This window comes from Chiloscyllium punctatum, chromosome 10 (genome assembly GCF_047496795.1).
Source record: "Chiloscyllium punctatum isolate Juve2018m chromosome 10, sChiPun1.3, whole genome shotgun sequence".
Lineage (NCBI taxonomy): Eukaryota > Metazoa > Chordata > Chondrichthyes > Orectolobiformes > Hemiscylliidae > Chiloscyllium > Chiloscyllium punctatum.
Window position 1 is genome coordinate 74261444 of NC_092748.1, and position 22795 is coordinate 74284238.

Genomic DNA, 22795 nt, shown 5'->3' on the forward strand with positions numbered 1-22795 from the left:
TTTTTCTGATCTGATAAATCCACTATGTATTCAATATTAACTTATTTTCTTTTCTCAATAGGCTCTAACCTCTGATCTCCATTACTATTACATTATGGAGCTGGCATTCTACTGGTCTTTAATGTTCTCTCAGTTTACTGATATCAAAAGAAAGGTAAGAACATTGCACATGAATCAAAGATACAAAGAAACTTTCAGCTCAGAAGGAGACCATTTGTCCTATTATGGCTATTATGGAAGAGCAGTTGTGTTTAGTTCTAGTTTCCCAGCTTTTTGTTCATCGTCCTCAGATATCTATTCAACTCACATTAAATTATTCATTAATTCTGTTTCCATGTAGAATATTCCAGACTACAGCAACTAAGTGAAAAGACTTCTCATCTGCATCCTAGACCTTTTGCTAATGATTTTGAATCCTTGTCTTCTAGTTATTCAACAGAGAATTTTTTTTACTATTTACTCTACCAATATCTGTCATCAGGTCACTCCATAGAACAATTCTATTTCACCCTCTCCTGACAATTAAGTTTCTTATCATCAGTAACATCTCAGTAAGCCCCTATTACACTTTTGAATGACTTTACATTCTTCACAGTGTGGTATTGTCCACAGTAATCTCACTAGTGTTAAATTCTACTCCTTTACTTATAAACCTCAGTAACCCATTTTCCATTTTTTTCATGTTCAGCGATGTGTAAATGTTGACCCAAAGGCTGAATGGATGTGGTGTTGAATTTTCCAGGAAGATGTGACCTGAAAAGTCAGATGAGACCGGGTGTGGGAGCATGAAGTTGCACAAAAAGCCTTTGGGCCAGTGTCTATTCCAGGGAAGAGATACATCAGATGTGAAACATTAGCTCTTTTTCTCCACAGATTTTGTCAAACATGCTGAATTTCTCCAGCTCTTTCTGTTTTACACCAGCAAACTATTTACACATTGTTTCTAAAGTGTTTGAGCTTAGTTTAACATTGTTGTTAATATTCCCTTGCATCCTCTCTTTGTTTGCCATATATTTTTTATTCCGTCTTGCACATTTCACAATTTTGCTGATTGTTAACTGAATCTTTCTTGTGCCATTTGTCTATGCCTTCATTTGCTGTTTTATTTTTAACTTTTATTTCCTTTCCTTTAGGGCAAATTAGCTTTGTGGTTGTCCAACTTTCTCCTTCAAAGAAATCTGTCTAAACTCTTTCATTGTTTTGTAACTGTTTTAATCTAAGCTACCTTCTCTAATCGGCTGATACAACATCCCTTGTGACATCACTTAAATTAACTTTATATCAGTTGAGCATTTTTAACTCTTTTTGTGGTCTCTTTCCATCATTACTTTAAACTGAATAAGTTGAAACACTTCTAGTAGAATTCTTACGTGAACAAACCATGAAGAACTAGAGGGCATAGTCTTAGGGTGGGGGAGAAAGATTTAAAAGGGACCTAAGGGGCAACCTTTTCACACAGAAAGTGGTGTATGTATGGAATGAGCTGCCAGAGGAAATAGTGGAGACTGGTACAACTGCAACATTTAAAAGGTATCTGAATGGGTATCTGAGTAGGAAGGGTTTAGAGGGATATGGGCCAAGTGCTGGTAAATGGGACTAGGTTAATTTAGGATATTCTGGTCGGTATGGACGAGTTGGACCGAAGGGTCTGTTTTCGTGCTGTACATCTCTGTGATTCTAAGACTGTATGATTTACACTGATTTTGTGAAAAAATCCAATGAATGACAATTAAACAATGCTATGAATTTGTTTAGTCACTGTCTTGTTTAAATAAAAAATAATTAAAACATTACTCTGTTAGGATCATAAGTTTTTCTGTTATATAAAATACAACAGAGTAGATATAATTAAACAAATAGAAACTGTCCGATACTGTTATTTTCACAAAATAAAAATATATTTGTTAAGTCCTGCCAAAATCTGTGTTAAAGGGTAATTTGGAACAAATCTTGCAGATTTGCTTTGGGTAGGATATATACAAAAAATGATTTTAGTGCTCAGTCATACCAGGAGTACTGACAGAAGCAAAACTGAACTTTTCCCACTTTAAACTGGCATCAGTGAACCAATTTGCATCTGTACTACATTCTGGTGGTGACTGCAAATGAATTGACTTCCGAGTGGTATAGTCTGTCCAGTCTGATCCAATCCCTGACATAACCTGAACAGCAACTTCATCCTGTTTGATTGCCAGCAGAAGTCAGTTATTATTACCAGCGTGGGTCAGACCATAACATGTGTTGTGAGGAGAAGGGACAAGGGTAGATTTTCTGAAAGCAGTAAGTTGAAGCTTATTATTATCCATTTGTAGAATAATTAATGATCTAGGATGCCGCTAAATCTGATGTAGACCATTAACCATCGAAAAATAGCAGCAGGAGTGGTGCATTCTCACCTTCGAACCTGTCCCACCATTCAACATAATCATGGCTAATCATCTAACTCTGTACTTTGTTCCTGCTTCCTCCTCATGAGCTTTGAGCCCTTTCGTCCTCAGAATATATCTAACTTACTCATGAAAACATCCAATATTTTGGCTTCAACCACTTTCTGTGGCAGACAATTCCACTGGCTCACCACTCTGGCTGAAGGAATGTCTTCTTGCCTCAGGCCTAAGTTGCAAGTCCTGTATCCTTCAACTGCGACCCCAGGTTCTGGACTCTCTGGTCATCAGGAACATTGTTCCTGCATTTCCTATGTCTGTTAACCCTGCCATCCCAAGAATCAGTCTAGTAAACCTTTGTTACACCCACTCCATTGCAAGAACATTGTTCCTCAGACAAGGAGACCCAAACAACACACAATATTCTCACCAAGGCCTTGTACAATTGTGGCAAGACATCACTGCTTTTGTACGCAAATCTTTTTGCTATGAAGGCCAACATACCATTTACCTTCTTCGCCACTTGCAAGCTTCATTTCAGCTACTGATGTACCCAGATCTCATTACACACCCCTCTTTCCCAATCTATCACATTCGGATAACAATTTTCCTTACCGTTTTTGCTACTAAAGTGGGTAACCTCACATTAATCCACATTATACTTTTATCTGCCATGCATTTGTCTACTCACTCAGCCTGTCCAAGTTACACTGAAGCATCACTGCATCCTCTCACAGTTCACTCTCTCACTCAATATTATGTCATCTGCAAACTTGGAGGTTTTACAATTAATTCCCTTATCTAAATCATTAACATATATAATGACTAGCTGGGGTCCAAGCGCTGATTCCTACAGTACCCTACTAGTCAATGAGTGACACTTGCATAACGACCTATCTCTTACAACCTTTTATTTCCTTTCTGCTAACCAATTCTCTATCAAGTTTGGACACTAACCCTATTCTTTTATATGAGACTTTAAAAGCAAAATCCATTAGAACATATGAAAGTTCAGTGAGGCATCCAGCTGTCAAAACAAGATGTCAATGGCCTGATCTGTCAAGAAAATGTTATAAAGCATTTATGTCTGTCTCACCTATAAATTCCACCAGTTTTACTTATTAAAGTGTTTGAAATCTATAAAAGCAACACTGTTGTTGGTGATTTGATAACAATTACTGATCAAACAGTGTAGAAACATATGAAGTGAAAATAATATGTCCTTCAGGTCATAACAGGAAATTAGCAATTAAGAAAGATTGAAACATGACAGGAAGATCTTCATTAATATTTGATGGATTGACCATTGCTTTTGTCAATGTGTCTTGATTAATAGCGTATAGTAAGTGTATGTTTTATAGGGACATATCTTTTTCATTGGCATACTTAAAATTTTGCTTAATCTACTGCCACACAATCATTTTTTAAAAAATATTCAGCAGTACGCAGTTCTCAGCCATAAATCACTCAGACTCCTTATATGTGGCACTGCTAAATGCTCATATATGATAACCTGAATGAATAATATTGTACAACTCGCTATTACTTCCATTGTCCTGCTTACATGTTCTAAACAACATGGTGAGAAATTTGGAAAAATCAAACAAGACACCCAGTGAGGACTTCTTTGACATTGAGATGTAAAGGTCCTATTTTCCAACCGCACCTTGGATTCCAAGATACTCACTAATGAGCATTGAGAGAGGTTGAATGCTCAGTGTGCTCATTGGAATGTAAAAGAATGAGATGAAACATGTAAGATTTCTAGAGGGCTTAACAGGATAGATGCAGAGAGATTGTTTCCCCTTGTTGGACAACCTAGAGCCAGAGTAAGCAATTGCCTGTTTCCAATATTAGTCCAAGGGCTTGGCCACTTAGGGCAACCATAATCAAGGGGTCCATTCTTCTACAGTTGAGTGAAACCACAGTCCGCCCTGTGCATTCAGTGTACCAGTCCAGGAATTCAGGCTAAGTCAGTCGCCTAGCAGATTCCAGGTTTCTGGCAGGCTTTCAAGTGCTCATGACTTGGCTCATTTCTTCCTTGGAAAGCTGTGGAGAAGTGGCAGTGAAGTGCTCATCAGCAGGTGCTACCAACTATAATTTAGCAAAATTCCAGCAAACTTTAATGTAGCCAAACCTAGAGGGTTGTTGATGGATTCAAGAGGCAGCCTTGCGTCCTCTGAGGCATCTGTGCTCTTCCTCGGAAATGGAGGAGGAATTGTCTTGTGTCATGGCTCTCCTGACCACTGAGACTGTGGTGATGCCACTGGTATCTGCGTGGAGACAAAACAAAGAATGTATCACGGTCAAGGGCTCAAGGTTATAGCATGTTAAGAGTACACTGACATTATGGGGTAGTGTGAGAGTAACCCAATAATAATCAATGCGTCTTCCTAGGTTGCCCAGCCAAATGTCTTCAAAGACCTGGGTCTTGCCATTATCAGCCAAGATCCACTTCTCACAGAGAACAGGAGCCAAGTGTCAATAAGCCCACCAAGTGTCCTGGTCATCTTGTCTCTGTTATGGGTTGTTTCTCTTGGAATTAGAGAAGGAGAGGGATTGAGTAGGATGAAAGTGAGTGGCACTTGGTACTGCTTCAGGTCAGGGTAAAGTGGTAAAGTGTCCTATGCGCTTAGTAGGCAGTGCAGAGACCATGCACAGTTAGTAATAGAGTCTTGGGACTGGAAAATACATGAGGCAAAAAGCTGCATGCAATAGTGAAAATGGCAGAGAATGAGCCTTGGTGGGAGGTGGGTGTAATAGCAGAGAAGGAATGAATATGGAATAGCATAGGTAAGATGGTGGCACTTACCCTGGCAGAACAAAGATGGTCCATTGATCTTTTTGCAGCACAACTGCACATTTTTTTCAGACTGCCATGACTACACTCGCCTGGATGGCAACTTTGGACAAGGCTGACAGGACCTGGTATCATGGCCTGCCCGTCATGAGTTAAATGATGTTCCTCCTCTGTTCTACCGATCTACCAGTATCTCCAGGTCCCTGTCCACAAAGCAGGGCATCAATTTCTTGGGACAAGCAGGGTGATGTAACAGTATTGTACCTCAAGCTCATGGAGAGAAAACCTTCCTGAATCTTAATGAAAATGACACTTAGCTGATTTCTAATAAGATTCAGCCCTAAGTTTTCAACAATTGTTTAGCTTTATCTCTCTATCTGTAAGGAGAAAGTGAGGACTACAGATGCTGGAGATCAGAGCTGAAAAATGTGTTGCTGGAAAAGTGCAGCAGGTCAGGCAGCATCCAAGGAGCAGGTGAATCGATGTTTCGGGCATAAGCCCGAATGAGGAATGAGGAGGGTGTGCCAAGCAGGCTAAGATAAAAGGTAGGGAGGAGGGATTTGGAGGAGGGGCATTGGGAATACGATAGGTGGAAGGAGGTTAAGGTGAGGGTGATAGGCCGGAGAGGGGGTGGGGGCAGAGAGGTCGGGAATAAGATTGCAGGTCAAGAAGGCAGTGCTCAGTCCGAGGGTTGGGACTGAGATAAGGTGGGGGAGGGGAAATGAGAAAGCTGGAGAAATCTCCATTCATCCCTTGTGGTTGGAGGGTTCCTAGGCGGAAGATGAGGCACTCTTCCTCCAGGCATAGTGTTGCTATGGTCTGGCGATGGAGGAGGCCAAGGACCTGCATGTCCTTGGCAGGGTGGGAGGGGGAGTTAAAGTGTTCAGCCACAGGGTGGCTGGGTTAGTTGGTCCGGGTGTCCCAGAGGTGTTCTCTGAAATGTTCCGCAAGTAGGCGGCCTGTCCCCCCAATGTACAGGAGGCCACATTGGGAGCAGCGGATGCAGTAAATGATGTGCGTAGAGGTGCAGGTGAATTTGTGATGGATATGGAAGGATCCCTTGGGGCCTTGGAGGGAAGTGAGGGGGGAGGTGTGGGCACAAGTTTTGCATTTCTTGCGGTTGCAGAGGAAGGTGCCGGGAGTGGAGGTTGGGTTGGTGAGGAGTGTGGACCTGACGAATGAGTTGCGGAGGGAGTGGTCTTTCCGGAACACTGATAGGGGAGGGGAGGGAGATATATCCTTGCTGGTGGGGTCTGTTTGGAGATGGTGGAAATGACGAAGGATGATACAATGTATCTGGAGGTTGGTGGGGTGGTAGGTGAGGACCAGTGGGGTTCTGTCCTGGTGGCGGTTGGAGGGGCGGGGTTCAAGGGTGGAGGAGCGGGAAGTGGAGGAGATGCGATGGACGGCATTGTCAACCATGTCTGAGGGGAAATTACGGGCTTTGAAGGAGGCCATCTGGGTTGTTCGGTATTGGAATTGGTCCTCATTGGAGCAGATGCGGTGGAGGCGAAGGAATTGGGAATATGGGATGGCGTTTTTACAGGGGCAGGGTGGGAGGAGGTGTAATCTAGGTAGCTGTGGGAGTCAGTCGGTTTATAGTAAATTTTTGACAATTCCTTATTCCCCCAAAATAATTTCTCCTGTTTAACATCTTAGGAAGCCACGTTCATGTTTGCCAATCTCTTTTTATCAGTATTTAAAGAAGCTGTCAGTATTTGTTATTATATGTGATGCTAACAATATTCTATCTTCGCCCTCATTATCAAATTTTTGGTCATCTTTTGCTTGTTTCTCAAATTCTCCCAATCCTCAGGCTTGTTTTTGTTCTTGGCAGCACTAGAAGTCTCTTCAGTGAATACAATTCGTATTCCCTTTAGCGTGCTAAGGATAGATCACTTTTCCCAAGAAGTTTTATTTCTCAAAGGAATATGCACTCATTGAAAGTTATGAATTTTGAAAAAATTTTTGTTGATGTTTATTTATCATCAGACCTTTTAAACTAATTTCACAATCTATCAGTTACATTTCATTCCTGTGCCTGTTTAAACTTAGTACTCTAGTTTCAAACTAACATTCATCACTCTCAAATTCAATGGGCAGAATTTACACAAGTTATTTCCAAGTGCGGAGGCATGCATGTTAAGTGGCAATTAATATTCCCCATCCCTCTCCCCGATTGCCCACCAATTAACTTATTAAGACCTGATACAGGTCATTCTGCTGTAACACTGTTCCTCTGCAACCTCGCGCTATAGAAAATCATGCTGTAGAAAATCACTAATAGAAAATCTCTCTCCCTCTTCAGTGGAAAGTGCGTGTTGTACAAACAACGTCCACAATTTGTCAATTTGCGCTGACAAAATGTATGTTATAGCAGAACCTGTAGGTGAGCAAAGGCATGTATACCAGTCGATGCTCACTCCTTAGTGGATCAAGCACTGAGAAAGTTTTTATTTCTTACTTCCCATGGAATGGGAGTCACAGGATGAGTGGGTTAGAGATCAGTCGTAAGTGCAGGATTGACGTTCAGAGGGGACCCTCTTGCCCGTCATCTATTCTTCATATTCCCCTGAGATTGAGAACATTTGAGACCTTCTACCCGGAAGGTCAGTCAAATTGGTTTCCCATTTGGAGAAGTAGCCACCTGACTTGCCATTGGGGAAGTATGTGATCAAGAAGGAATGGACTGAGCCCCTTTACTGACCATTAATTAACCATTTAAAGGCTTTAATAGATAGTAAGCCAAAGAACTCACTCATGGCTCTTCTCACCCAGCACTTAATCACAAATGGGGTGAGAGGAAGGTGAGTTTCTCTCCAGAGCTATTTTGTCCACTTTTTATCACATCCCTTGCCACTTCCATAGAGGGAATATTGCACCTACATTGAAATATTATTAGGATAAATGGTTTGCAATGGTTCAAAAAGTGGGTTACTTAGAGGAAGTGTTTTTTTAAATGTTGATTCTGGCCATTGCACTTACATTTGCAAAGAAAAACATATTGTGGCAAATGTGAGGTGAGTATATGTAATTAGGATTTTAACCATTTGATCAAAATTTCACTATATTTCTCAAAATAAAACAAAATGACTTACCTTCTTCCAGGCAGCATATCCAATTGTTGGTACTGTACTTTTGAATGCTATCATTAAACAGGAAATCTAATAGCATCTGGAACAGTATCTGCTCTATCAGCTCCCAAGAGTAATTTTGGAGATAATTATACTGAAAACACCAAAGACAGCAGGAGGAATATAAAAGAACAAAAGACATCTAATTGAAATTCCAAGTTCATTCAATCTGAAGTAACTTTATTTTAAATAATGAACACATGTAGGCTTTTACAGAACATTATCACAGTGTATGTTTCATTACCTCCCACTGTTGAAAAGTTTATCACAACCTTGCAGCTTGGCAATGTCGCACTTAATCATGCTTGGCTACTGTTCAACATTTCATACATTTTAATATTTTTTGTATGCACTGGTGTACTAATCTGTAATTATTTCAAACCTTTCCTCCTTGCTGTTACATTAATACTAGGTACTGACGGCCTGGAAATGTTTGTTCAAATTTTACATTACACTTATTCTTACTAGTTATGTTTTCAGAGCAGATGAACACAATTCCATTAGATTTATACTTTCAATTTTTGTAAGTGAAAATCCCAGAACATAGTCACATTTGTTGTGACCATCAGTTTAAGTAATTAATTAAGTTGATCTTGATCATCAGCCTTCCTACGTTAAATAGCATTTTTACTACTATTGCATGAAAGCCTTGTCAGTGCATAAGCATTTTCTGCACACCACATTCATTATGATCCATGATGTCAAGTTTTATGTTTATGTCGTATCCTTTTGTGCTAAACACTGAAAATTGAATCATAGAAATTTGATTTTGCTCATAGCAACAAATGATATAAGACACATTAGGCTTGATTTGCACTCTTCTACAACAGAACAAACTCTTTTTTTCAGCTGGAGTTCCTGGTTCTGATATTGCATGCCAGAATCCACTCTGTTGATCACAATCAAAAGCAGCCAAACTGGCCACTTGTGCACTCTGCAATTGTCCATGGATCTGTGGTGCAGCTTGGATCTCCAGGAAAAGAGAACATTGACAGAGAAGATTAATGAGAATCCATTTTATGTTTTGAATTAGCCCATGTTTTGTTTTCCTGTCTTAGGTGGGCAAAGAGATTCAAGTTTTGTATAATGTCGAGCAATAGAAGTCACTGTTCTGAAGTCATAGTGCAGAGCAAGGCTTTTGACAAGGTAGCAAAAGTATCATAACATTAGCATTTCTTTTAAATAATATTTGAAACATAATCTGAAAAATTATTCTGTTTATACAGTCACACTGAGACCTACAAGTACTTGAAGTTTTCACACATTTATGATAATCTCCTTGCCTTATAGAGTACCTGCTGACTGTATGCACATTGTGCCTCTGTTTTATTTTCAGTTCTTGCATCCATAAATTGTTCATTGTGGCGACTTTCAGCACTGTACACGAATACAGTGTGTTGCTCGCTCTCTGTTCCTTTCTCTTGCTTAATTTCTTTACTCAAGAGTCTGTCACTTTTCAATACCGTTCTCACCGTTAATTTAAAAGACATTTTTGATGCAGTGCAAGGCAAATTAATTTAATTGCTATCTAAATCTTCATGGATTATGTATTATTTCACTGCTTCAATGAGCACAAATGCCTATGCACTGACAAGATTTTCAAGCAATAGTGGTAAAGATGTTATTTAATTTAGGAAGGTTGATGACCAAGATCAACTTAATTAATTACTTAAATTGATGTTAACAATTTGTATTATTTAAAAATATATTTTAACAGCACTGCTTAAAACAATGAACTCTCAGGAGAATATGATAACTTTTTTGTTTCATTTAAATTTAAGTTGTTATGTTAAGAGTCAGTTTACCCGATAAATGAATCACTGGTGCAAAGCAGTTTTGTCTTCATATATGCTAATATATTGTGTAGTATACATTAGGTGTTAAGATACAAACTGTCTTGGAAGCAAATACACTCCAGAGAGTCTTTCTGCACATCAGTCTGGTCATGCTATATTTATGCCGTAACTGGAACATCACAGTGAAGTGTAACCTCATCACGTCATCACTGCAGTTGTAGTGCAAATGATCTGCAAAATAGCTGTGTGATGTTTTCTTTGTGCATTTACCAATTCTACCTGTTCTTTCTGAGAAACGAAGCAATCGTGAAATTGAACTTTGGTATCATTATTAGGCCAACTGAAACGAGATCCAGGAAAGGATAACTCTCCTGGAACATGTAGTCCCAATGCTCGATCAGTATTGATTCTGGGGCCTCATTTTAATAGGTAGAGTGGACTTTCCATACTTGTTCTTCATATGCTGGCAGCTTGCCTGCAAAATTTCAGATCACAAGTGACTGTTTTTGGCAATTGTCCAGAACCCTTGAACAGCAGTCATGACAAATTAAGGCAACAGTGCCACTAACAGACCAAGCATGAGGTATTATTCCCTGAAGAACAACAACCAGTTTCTAACCTCAAACATTTATTTCAGAATTTGTGCAACAGGCTTAGGAAATGAAAGGCACCATTGGGTGCAATTTTTTTTTAATACAATGTGTAATGCCAGGATTATGTCATATTTGCCCCTTTGTATGATTTATTTCAGCTAATTGTTAACTTTATATTCAGAAATGGCTCGCAGCCTTCTTAATTAAGATTAAAATTCCCTGAGTTCATTTTTTTCCCAAATCTTCTTGAGAAGATATTTCTTTCATGAGCTAGTAACAGTGAATTAATAAACATCTTTATTAAGAACAGACTTATCACAATGCTGTACCAAATGTCCAGATGGAGTCTGCATCCAGAGTCTGAAAGTATTGGATGAGTTGTAAGAAATGCTGCAGATAAATGTGTCTTTTTAGGTGCTGTTCGTGTACAGTGAATCCTCTATATAACTAACACTATGAGGAGGAAATATTGAGAAATTAGTTTTGAATGTGCTTTGGTACCAGCAAAACAAATTGCATCTTGCAGTTATTTGTTTGGCGAGATAACACCTTTGCATCCAAAATAAATTCAAATACATGTGTATTTAGTTAGGCAGATTGAATTAAATATGGAAGTTTTACACTTCATTTGCAAATATTTGATAAATTGATTACTTATTTGATGAGGAACATGTAGAGCTGGCATCTTATCATGCTTCATCTCTTCTCAATTCTATTATATGTAACCAAATCAAAGTGATGCACGCCTCTTAATCCTGAGTTGAAAGTGGAAGTAGGGAATCAAGAACAGAATTAATTGCTTCAAAGCCAGGGCCACCACAATCCCTTGAGTTACGATCATATCAGTTAAGATTAAAGTTAGGTGGAGCTCTTGTGGTGCAGTGGTAATATCCCCACATCTGAACCAGGAATCCCACCTGGTCCAGATGTATGTAATAACATATCTGAGCAGGTTGATTAGAAGCTATCTACATTTAATGGTTGGATTCTTCTTGTGGAGTGGTCATGCCCTACCTCTGGGTTAGAAAGCCTGTGTTCAAGTACAACCTGCTCCAGAGATGTGAGATAATGTTACTGAACTGGTTGATGCAAAAATGTTTACTATCAATGATGCTTTACAGTTCTAATCAAAGTGTCAAATCTCATTGTTAATATGGGATAGGAAGGCATCCCTCTGGCCTCTCAATATAGTTGGCTATTTGGAAAGAAAGGGAACAAAATGACAATTAAATGAGATCAATCTTGAAATTCAACAGGACCTACCAATTACCCATAATGAGATTCTCAGCTGCCCATCTCCCTGCCACTAGCATCCACTCCCACCCCGAACCCTAATTTCAGTTTTAAAATGCCCAGTTTTACTTTGACTTATAGGAAAGATAAGTCCCTCCTAACAAACTTGGGGAGCTGTTGTTATTTCCAGGATATCACCAGATTTTCAATGGCAGCATTGCCATGAAATTTTCAGACTGAGTTTTTTTTTATTCATTTGTGGAATGTGGGCATTGCTGCCTGGTCAGCATTTATTGCCCATCCCTAGTTGCCCTTGAGAAGATGGTGGTGAGCTACCTTCTTGAACAGCCACAATCCACCTGCTATGGGTTGACCCAGAATGCAATTAGATAGGGAATTCCAGGAGTTTGACCCAGTGACAGTGGAGGAGCAGCAAGAGATTTCCAACTCAGGATGGTGAGTGGCTTGGAGGCACACTTGAAGATGGTGGTGAGGTTATATTTGGCAAGCAGTTGATGTGGTAACATTATTTGAACTAATTTCAGTTATAAAAATGCAATCCTTGTGTATGTTACCACCTCACAAATATCTTATTGATTAGCTGCAAATCCTACTCTCACAGAAACCATCATACTTTATAACTTTGAAAGCTTGTTTTTCAGAAAGATGCACTGGAAGAATTTGGCAAATTCTTCCAGTGCATCTTCCAAAGAAACAAGCTTCCAAAGTTCTAAAGTATGATATGTACTTGGAGGGTGTATTCTGATCTTATAGGAATGTTGATTCACAGTTTTCTAACAAGGGGAGTGCTCAATCAATTCTCAATCTTATTCTCAAATGTACCTCAGATGATCCTAGTCCAAGGAAAATCTTCTTCATTTTGTGAGCAGTTCAGATCTGGAATGCAGTACTGGAGAGTGTGGTGGTGGAGGCAGGTTCAATTGAAGCATTCAAAAGGGAATTCTAAAGAGGAAGAATGTGCAGAGTTATGGGGACAAGGTAGAGAGAGACACTAGGTAAATTGCTTATTCAGGTAAAAATGAGGACTGCAGATGCTGGAAACCCGAGTCTGGATTAGAGTGGTGCTGGAAAAGCACATCAGGTCAGACAGCATCCACAGATCAGGAAAATTGACGTTTCGGGCAAAAACCTTTCATCAGGAACCCAAAATATTAATTTTCCTGCTCCTTGGATGCTGCCTGACCTGCTGTGCTTTTCGAGCACCACTCTAATCCAGAAATTGCTCATTCAGACAGCTAATGTAGACAAGACAGAGGACTTTCTCCTGTGCTGTGAGAAAATGTGAATTTCCTTTAAAAACAGCAACAATTTGAATTTGTATGTCACCTTCAATGCAGTCAAACATCCCAAGATGTTTCACAGGAACATGATCAAACAAAATTTGACAGCAAGCAACTCAATAAGAGATTAAGGCAGATGAACAAAGACTTCACCAAAGGTGTAGATTTAATGGAACATCTTACAGGAGAAGAGAGAAGAGTCAGGAACTGAAACATTTTAGGGAAGTTCCAGTATTTAGAGCTTCTGATATGAAAAGCTCTGCCTCCAAGATAAATTAATTAAAATTGCAGATGTGTAGTGGCCAGAATTAGCTTAGTGTCATGGATTGTGTGGTGGAAGGAAGTTAGAGAGATAGGTAGGGACAAGTCATGGAAGATTTGAAAACAAACCTGAGAATTTTAAATTTAAGGCATTACTGGTTTGATGGTAAAAGTGGATTGGTGAGCACAGGGATGCTGGGTGAGTGCAACTTGGTGTAATAGGGGTACCAGCAACTACTGGGAGAGCTCAAACATTTAAAGGGTACAAAATAAAAGCTGCTTAATCTTAGTAAGCTGCAGGCAGAAGTGTGCAGGCCAAGGAAGGTTGGTTTGTAACAAACAATCTGTGAGAAAACCAGCATAAAGAGCAATATTACAGCTCTCCTTTAAAGCAGATTATGTGGCACAGCAAAGGAAATAGATCACATGGGAATAAAGTCGAGGTATTTAGGAAATATTGTTACAGTTGTTGATGCGAAAGCAAAACGTTCTGTGGCAGAAGGTTCAAAGAAGTGTGCCTCTGTTTGGGGTTCAAGACGACCTTTCAATAAAGCCCAGGTACAATTCACATTGAGGAATTAGCAAGCTAGTCACAGAGAATTGATTTTGTTCCTGTCTTCCTGTCATGTTTCTGGTAGGTACTGTCTTGGTTTCATGTTGTTGACTACTCCTGTTATTTTTTTTTGTCCAGCATCCTGAGAAGTGATACCACTGAACCTATCAGGTATATACCTATCAGGCAGGGAGGTTGTTGTTAAGAGAGGGAGCCATGGTTTACTAAAGAAATTGAAGCTCCTGTCAAGATGAAGAAGGCTTATGTGAGGATGAGGCGTGAAGGCTCAGTTAGAGGACTTGAGAGTTGTAAGTTACCCAGAAAAGATCTAAAGAGCGATCTAAGAAGAGACAGGAGGAAACATGAGAAGTTGTTGGCTGATAGGATCAAGGAAAACCCTAAGGCCTTCTCTAGGTATTTTAAGGAATAAAGGAATGACTAGAGTAAGATTAGGGCCAATCAAAGATTGTAGTGGAAAATTGTGTGTAGAATCTGAGGACATAGGGGAAGTGCTTAATTGATACTTCTTGTAAGTATTCACATTGGAAAAGGGCGATGTTAGTGAAAGTACGGAGATATAGGCTACAACATATGATGGGATTACCGGTGACAAAGAGAGGTTTTTTAGCAATTTTGCGAGATCTGAAAATAGATAAGTCTCCTGGGCCAGATGGGATTTATCCTCGGATTCTCTGGGAAACCAGGGAAGAGATTGCAGAGCCTTTGGCTTTGATCTTTATAACATCATTTTGATAGGAGTAGTGCCAGAAGACTGGACGATAGCAAATGTTGTTCCCTTGTTTAAGAAGGGGAGTCGGGACAACCCTGTTAATTATGGGTCAGTGAGCCTTACTTTGGTTGTGGGTGACATGTAGGAAAAGGTTATAAGAGATAGGATTTATAATCATCTGGAAAGGGATAATTTGATTAGGGATAGTCAACACGGTTTTGTGAAGTGTAGGTCATGCTTAACTAAGCTTATTGAGTTCTTCGAGAAGCTGACAAAACAGGTGGATGAAGGTAAAGCAGTTGATGTTGTGTATATGGACTTCATTAAGGCATTTGATAAGGTTCCACATGGTAGGCTATTGCACAAAATACAGATTTTTGGGATTGAAGATGATTTAGCAGTTTGGATTAGAAATTGGCTAGCTAAAAGAAGACAGAGGGTGGTGGTTGATGGGAAATGTTCATCCAGCTGCTCAGCTACCAGTGGTGTGCCACAAGGATCTTTTGTTTTGGGGCCACTGTTGTTCGTCATTTTTATAAATGATCTGGATGTGGGCATAGAAGGATGGGTTAATAAATTTGCAGATGACACTAAAGTCAGCAAAGTTGTGGATAGTGCCGAAGGATGGTGTGGATTACAGAAGAACATAGATAAGATGCAAAGCTGGGCTGAGAAGTGGCAAATGGAGTTTAATGCAGAAAAGTGTGAGGTAGTTCAGAAGAAGTAACAGGAATGTAGAGTATTGAGCTAATGGTAAAATTCTTGGCAGTATAGATGAACAGAGAGATGTTGGTGTCCAGGTGCATAAATCCCTGAAAGTTGCCACCCAAGTTGATAGGATTGTTAAGAAAGCATATGGTGTGTTGGCATTTATTGATAGGGGGATTGAGTTTCGGAGCCACGAGGTCATGCTTCAATTGCACAAGACACTGGTATGGCCACACTTGGAGTATTGCATGCAGTTCTGGTCATCGCATTATAGGAAGGATGTGGAAAGGGTTTAAAGAAGATTTACTAGCATGTTGCGTGATATGGAAGGAAGGTCTTACGAGGAAAGGCTGAGGAAACTGGAGCTGTTTTCATTGGAGAGAAGAAAGTTGAGAGGTGACTTAATCAAGACGTTTACGATCATCAGAGGGTTAGATAGGATGGACTGTGAAAGCCTTTTTCATCGGATGGTGAAGGCTAACATAAGCTTTAAATTGAGGGGTAACAGATATTAGGGGTAGTTTCTTCATTCAGAGAGTAGTAGAAGTGTGGAACAGCCTGCCTGGAACAGTGGTAGACCAGCTGACATTAAAGGCATTTAAATGGGTATTGAACATACATATGGATAATAATGGAATGGTGTAGGTTAGATGGGCATCAGATTATTTTCACAGGTCGGTGCAACATCGAGGGCTAAAATGCCTGTACTGTGCTGTAACATTCTATGTTCAATGTCAAACAGCAAAGGATTCATACTCAATAAACAGAATACTGGACTATGGCATGGCCACATGTTTCTCCTTTTCTTGACAGATGAACTGAGTGATAGTGAAAATGAAGCTGTGAAACCTCATACCATAATCCAAGAGATGGTTTGGTTCAATAAAAACTGAAGATGCACTGAGTGTAATATAAGCAATGATATTGCATATGTTGCTATTCTCAATACAATAATGATGCCACTCACTTAACCTTTACACTGTGCTTGGCTTTAATACAAAAGCTATTTCTTGAAAGAAAATGCACTGATATTGAAACTGATTGTTTATTGGAATAAAATTAACCAAGATATATCACTCAATATCCTTGGAAGGCATATCGAAACCCTTTCCCCAAAGCTATGTCATGTGGCACATGTTGATTATATGCATTGCAAAATATAGAGTGACTAAATTTGCAGCTCAGACTCTACTGAAGTATTTCATGCCCTCTCTCATGTTGTGTTTGACAATTAATTAAGAGGAGGTGGCGGTGTGTGAGTATCTCCCATTTGTCCACTTACCCTTGTGAATGTTAGGTCTGACGTGGAAAAACCTGTAGTGGGCTTCCTGCCCCACAGCTATTTCAGGCCATGAATTAACAACCACTAAGGGGTCCAGTCAGCCACCACTAATATTAACCAAGCAGTAGGCAGCTTGTTTTCATGTGAGGGGACTGACTGGCATAGGTTGTTTGTGATCTCTTGCAATAGGGTCCCTCCTTCAAAGTACTCAGTGCCTGATCAAGGCATTAAACATTGGAAAGCAGAGTCTCAACTGAGAACCAACCTCTGCTGTTGCTGCCAATCCCCCTTACATACCAACCCCTGTGGCCCCAAGCCCACAAAACCCTGCTTTATCTAACTGTGATTGGGTTCACTTCATAATAGTAGGCGTGCAGTGGGTGTCATTCTGATAGCAGTTACTGCCTCCCCAGTGAAGCTGCTGAGAAAAATGAGTGGGTGAGCTGCTCTCTATGGGTGGGCCATTTGTTCTGAGTGTTCCTGATCCTGGGGAAGGCTTATCTCTGGCCACTTAAAGGAACTTAATAACAGAGGAAACAATACATGTCTCTCATTAATTCACCTCCCAGAAAATGGGACCACAAACTGCTCCATCATATCCACTCTTATTATCAATTATATTATTCACTTTGTGCATCCTACAGTAACCAGCCTGTCTGACCTGTGAGCTAGTGATTTTGTGTGGCTGAAATTTTTAATCCTTCCCATGCTGTTCCCAGCCATAAAGAATACAATTTAACAATTGAGTGCAGACAAAACATTAATTAATTGTTCATGAATAGCGTAACAAGCAGTAAACCTCACCCTAAAATATAATTTCTGTATTACCATCATCCTCGTGATCACTGCACAGACACACACCAAACGCCAAAGAATTCTGATTCCGTGAGTTGGAATGTGAAGCTTGAATAGTAGCTGATGGGCACTTGGCATTCAAACTTAACTGTGAGCATGATATTTTAAACATCCATATTAATGGCTTCTGGAAGATTTTGTTTTGAGTGGCAAGAGCTTCCTCATCAGCAGTGTAAGAGACACTTGTCTGGATATCTCAATCACCTGATAGTCATTGTAGCAGTGTTGAATGGAGTTGCAGTTCAGGGCCATGTGGAATCCCAATGTCCAGAATTTGTGGGAATTGCCTGGGAAATTGATACTTCTGATAGGCAATTCTCCTGCATCTGGAACCATCTAAAAAAAGCCCAAAAAGCCAAGAATTTTAGAGAGTTCTAACTCAGTTAAGCATAATAATTACCCAGCAAATGTTAGACTATTAAAAATTTAAGGTGACTTCTGGGTAACAATTAAACCAAACTCCAAGTCATCACTGACAACCTGCCTATCACCAATGACATATCCCACTTCTTGCTCTTAATCCATTCTAACTGTTCCAAAAGTTCTTCTTGACAAACTTCTAACCATTTGTGAATTATCTTCTGGAAAGTAATATAACACTGTTGACTATTATCAACCCAGCACTTTTGCAACTTGAACAAGCATTAACTGGGTGTTGGGATGGCACATCATTGAATATAGTCTTAAAGGGTGTTGAGTATATTGGTCATTACTCCACAAATAAAAAAATACAATGAGGCATAAAATAGTGTTTAGAAGTTGCAATAATCCTTATTCTGAAGGGATAAAGTCAAAACTAAAAATCCTGTGAATTATTTGAGAAAAGCTGAAGAAGTGTGCCATTGGGAGCATTTGTAATCATTATTATCATGAAGTAAGCATTATATTCCATCAGATACTCAACTAAAAATGAATTGTCAAAATCCTATGATGTTACTTTAATTCTACGTCTGAAATTGTACGCCATGTAGTGTACTGGAGAGCTGATGTGAAGTTTTCACTTAGTGATTACCTAGCTTTTTCTTCTTGTTTTAGGACTTTGCCATTATGTTTGTGCATCACTTTGCAACAATAGCACTTATAACGTTTTCATATGTCAACAACATGGTGCGTGTAGGAACACTGGTCATGTGCCTTCATGACGCATCTGATTTTCTTTTAGAGGTAAGGAAAGTGTTCATTCCTTTTCCTGGCTACAATCAGTTCTGAAGAATGATCATGGGACACAAAACATTAACTTTGCTTTTTCTCCACAGATGCTGCCAGATATGCTGAGCTTTTTCAGCAATTTCTATTTTTGTTTCTAATTTCCAACATCAGCAGTACTTTTTTTCCGAAGAATCTTGTATGGCTCAAGAATTTTGCCTCTCATTGTTCTATATCCCATTAAGTACAGGCCCAATCTACTCAACCTCTGTTCACAAACAGGCCATCCATACCTACGACTGTATCAGCCAAGTGAAACTTCTCTGGACTGATTCCTGTGCCAGTATACCTTTTCTTGGATAAGGCCTAAAACAATTGACAGTGTTCCAGTTGTGATCTGACAAGTGCCTTATATAGTTTCAGCAAAACCTCTCTACTTTCATACTATGTTCCCTTTTGAAATAAAGATCAACATTTCGTTTGCTTTCCCCATCATCCATGGCACTTTGATGCTAGCTTTTTGTGGTTTATGGGTGAGGAGCCCCAAATCCATCTGTTTTGTGGCTTTTTGCTGTCTTTCTCCATTTAAATAATATGCAGCTCCTCTATTCTTCCTGCCAAAGTGTATAACCTTACATTTTCCCACATTATCGTCCATTTGCCATGTTTTCACCCACTCACTTAAACTGTCTATGTCCCACTGCAGACTCTCTGTGCTATCCTCACCACTTGCTGTTCCACATACCTTAGTGTCATCTGGAAACGTGGCTATTGCACACTCACTTTCCTCATCCAGGTCATTAATATTGCAAGCACTTGTGGCCCCAGCACTAATCCCTGTGGTACACCACAAGTTACAGTTTACTATTCTAAAATCCTCCCTTATCCAAACTCTCTATCTTCTATATTAGTCAGTCTTGTATTGATGCTCATATACTACCTCGAACACTGTGGGCTCTTATATTATTAATTAACCTAATGAATGGTACCTTAACAAATATCTTCTGAAAATCCAAATATATTGCATCCACTGCTTCTACTTTATCCATTGCACTTGTTAGCATCTCAGACAGTTCTAGTAAATTTATCAGCCATGATTTCCCCTTCATGAAGCCATGCTTACTGTGGTTGATCATATTATCTACTTCTAAATGCTATGCTATTACCTCCTTTATAATAGACTCATACTTTTTTTTGTCTCCTTCGTTAAATAATGGTGTTACACTGGCAATTTTCTAATCCTCTTGAAGATTACTTCCAGTGCATCCACTATCGCTGTACCTACTTCCGCTAATATCCTAGAATGTATCCCATCCTTTAGTGTCCCCTGATGTGTCCATCAGGTTCAGACATCTTATCAAGCATTAGTTTCTCTAACATGTTTTCTCTAGTGATAGTTACAGGTAGTTCTCCTATAACCGTAGTTGTGTTCCTGTGCAATGCCGTCTAATAGAAAACCATGCGATAGAAATAATGGGGCCGACGGAAAAAAATACGGTTGGGCGAACCACCAAAAGTGTCAGTAAAGATTGAAACATAAATAGTTGTTAGCCTCACACAAACGATAGCACAATCTAAGTAATTTTAAAAATTATATATTTCAATGAAGTAATACAGTAAACGTAACAGTTTAAGGGGTTTCTGAATTAAATAATGCTCCGTCTGAAATTTTCCAATACTGGCCCGGCTGCTGAATGCAGTGCTATTTAAATGCTATCATGGTTTCTAACTTTCATTTCCAGCTAAGAAGTCACTTCATAATGCAGATAAAGGCATTCAAACAATGGGACTTCTCCTCAACAAGTTTATTCCCAAAAGTATTTCCAAAAAGGAATTTTAAAAAGCAGGGTGTTTTCTTTTGGCGCGAGTAAAATCTTTTTTGGGGGTGTGTACAGAGCTGGGATGCTCTAAACGGCGAGCGGTTTTGGTGGGTCTCGGGTTTCAGAGAGAATAAGGGACCGAGACTCTCAAATCCTCCCTCCCCCAAATTCAAACGGAGATTGGGTAACCTTGGAGCAGGCATGTCTTAGGTGGGGTGGGGAGAGATGAGGGTCACCAGTGGTCCAGCCTTAGTTTCACACTTCCCTGCCCTCCCCCCGTCCACACACGTACACCCTTCTCTTGCAAAGTCGCCATGTGCTGAAAGTTCAGATCGCCAGCAGCTGAGCCTTTGCTGAACAAAATGCCCGGCTAACTCTCCCACAGTCGCTGGACATCGCTGCATTTGCCCCTGATTTTGCTCCCTATCTCTCTTTCTCTCTTCCCACTCCTCGCCCCCCGCCACCCCTCAATTCCAGTAAGTGTTCCAGCAAAATATTCCAATTTTTCACATTCCCTGACAGCAGTGGAAGTTGATCAGGGATAGGGTTTTTTTTTATCAAGTTGGTGGAAAATGATGGAAAACCCCAGAAACAATTAAACTGTGCGCCCTGGGAGCAGGTTCAAGTGTCACTTTGATTTTCCCACTGATGGAAGCAAACAAAACTACCTTCGTTGCAGATAGAAACAAAAAATTACAACACAGATGACAACCTATAGCAATAGATGCACCAGCAAATAACCAATGAGAGTTCGCTTTATTAAAAAAAGTCTTTAATTCAAAAATCAAGTTACAGCCAAATTGTGTTTATAAAATGTGCGTTATAGGAGAACTACCTGTATTGTATTTACTTCCTCTCCTGTAGCTCCTTGAATATTTAATCATTTAGGTATACTATTTGTGCCTTCCATAAGCACCATAATGCAGTGATAATGTTGTTCGCCCATGCCATCATATTGTGTTCTGTGATTTTATTGGGTATTTTATTTAAAAGGATAACTACTTTTTGACACTTTAAAACAATCTAACCATCTGCTTCCCTGTATTGCTTCAGCTTTTTTTTTATTGATGGAGTATAGGGGTCTGCAGCACAGAAAAGGTCTTTCAGTGCATTAAGTCTGTACCAGTCAAAAACAACTACCTAACTATTCTCATCCCATTTTCCAGCACTTCACCTTTAGCTTTATGTGCCTTGGTATTGCAAGTGTACATCTAAATACTTCTTAAATGTTGTGAAGGTTTCTGCCTCTACCACCCTTGCAGGCAGTGAGTTCCAGATTTCCACCATCCTCTGAGTTTAAAAAAAACCTCCAAACCTCTTACCACTTACCTTAAATCTAAACCCTGGGTCATTGGTCCTTCAACCAAGGGGAATATTTTTTTCCCATCCACCCTGTCTTTGCCCCTCATAATTTCATACATCTCAATCATGTATCCGCTCAGTCTCCTCTGTTCCAAGGAAAACAATCCCAATCTGTCCAATCCCTCTTCATAACTGAAAAAAAGAACTGACAGTTCATAACTAAGAGATCGGCAAGTCTAATCTTTGGATAATTAGCCATTATAATATTTTGTTGACTTTCAAGTGTTAATTAGTTTCAACTTGGTAGGTGCTCCATTTAACTGAAAATGACAGTTTCAATAAATTGTAGTAATTGATTGTTTATTTAGTGTGATTTCTAGCTTCTTGGATTATGAGCATTAAGGAATACTTCAATATTTTGGCATGGAACCTAACGCATTTACATTGTTGATATTGTTGATATTGGATGATTAGCTATTTAGAGTACATGGAGGAGTGCTGGAGTCATAAAGGTGGCATGGGCAAATGGGCTAACATGGGACTTGGACTGGGTTGAGGTATTTGGGAGGCTTTAATCACTTTTGGGAGTTGAGACATAGGCCCAGAAAGTCTAATCAGATTTGGAGATCCCATTCGGGTTTGGTTTTCAGGACAGTGAGGGGCAGAGTGGCAACTAGTTGAATTGATTGTTTGGTAAATGGATTAGAGGGCAGTGTGCCAAGTGAGTTGAGGTATATGTGGATTGAGGGCTAATGTGCCCTGTGGGTGAAGAAGGGCAGTGTGCCAGGTGAGTGAGAGGGTAGCACGCTAATTGGGTGAGGGGCTAGGGTACCAAATGGGTAAGGGAGGTTGAGTACCTACATGGTTAGGATGGTTGGATCGGTGCTGCTTTGGTAG

At 39.8% G+C, this 22795-nt stretch overlaps 1 protein-coding gene across 3 annotated transcripts in view; it reads left to right on the forward strand.

Annotated features, from left to right (window-relative positions):
- cers6 (ceramide synthase 6) overlaps positions 1-22795 on the forward strand; it is a 256821-nt gene that overhangs the window by 209986 nt on the left and 24040 nt on the right. For 2 of the 3 annotated variants that reach the window (XM_072579520.1, XM_072579521.1), the window contains exons 6-7: positions 62-154; positions 18666-18794. In XM_072579520.1, the coding sequence (XP_072435621.1) occupies positions 62-154; positions 18666-18794 (222 nt within the window). The remainder of the gene's footprint in view (positions 1-61; positions 155-18665; positions 18795-22795) is intronic. The other variant, XM_072579522.1, reaches the window with a different exon arrangement.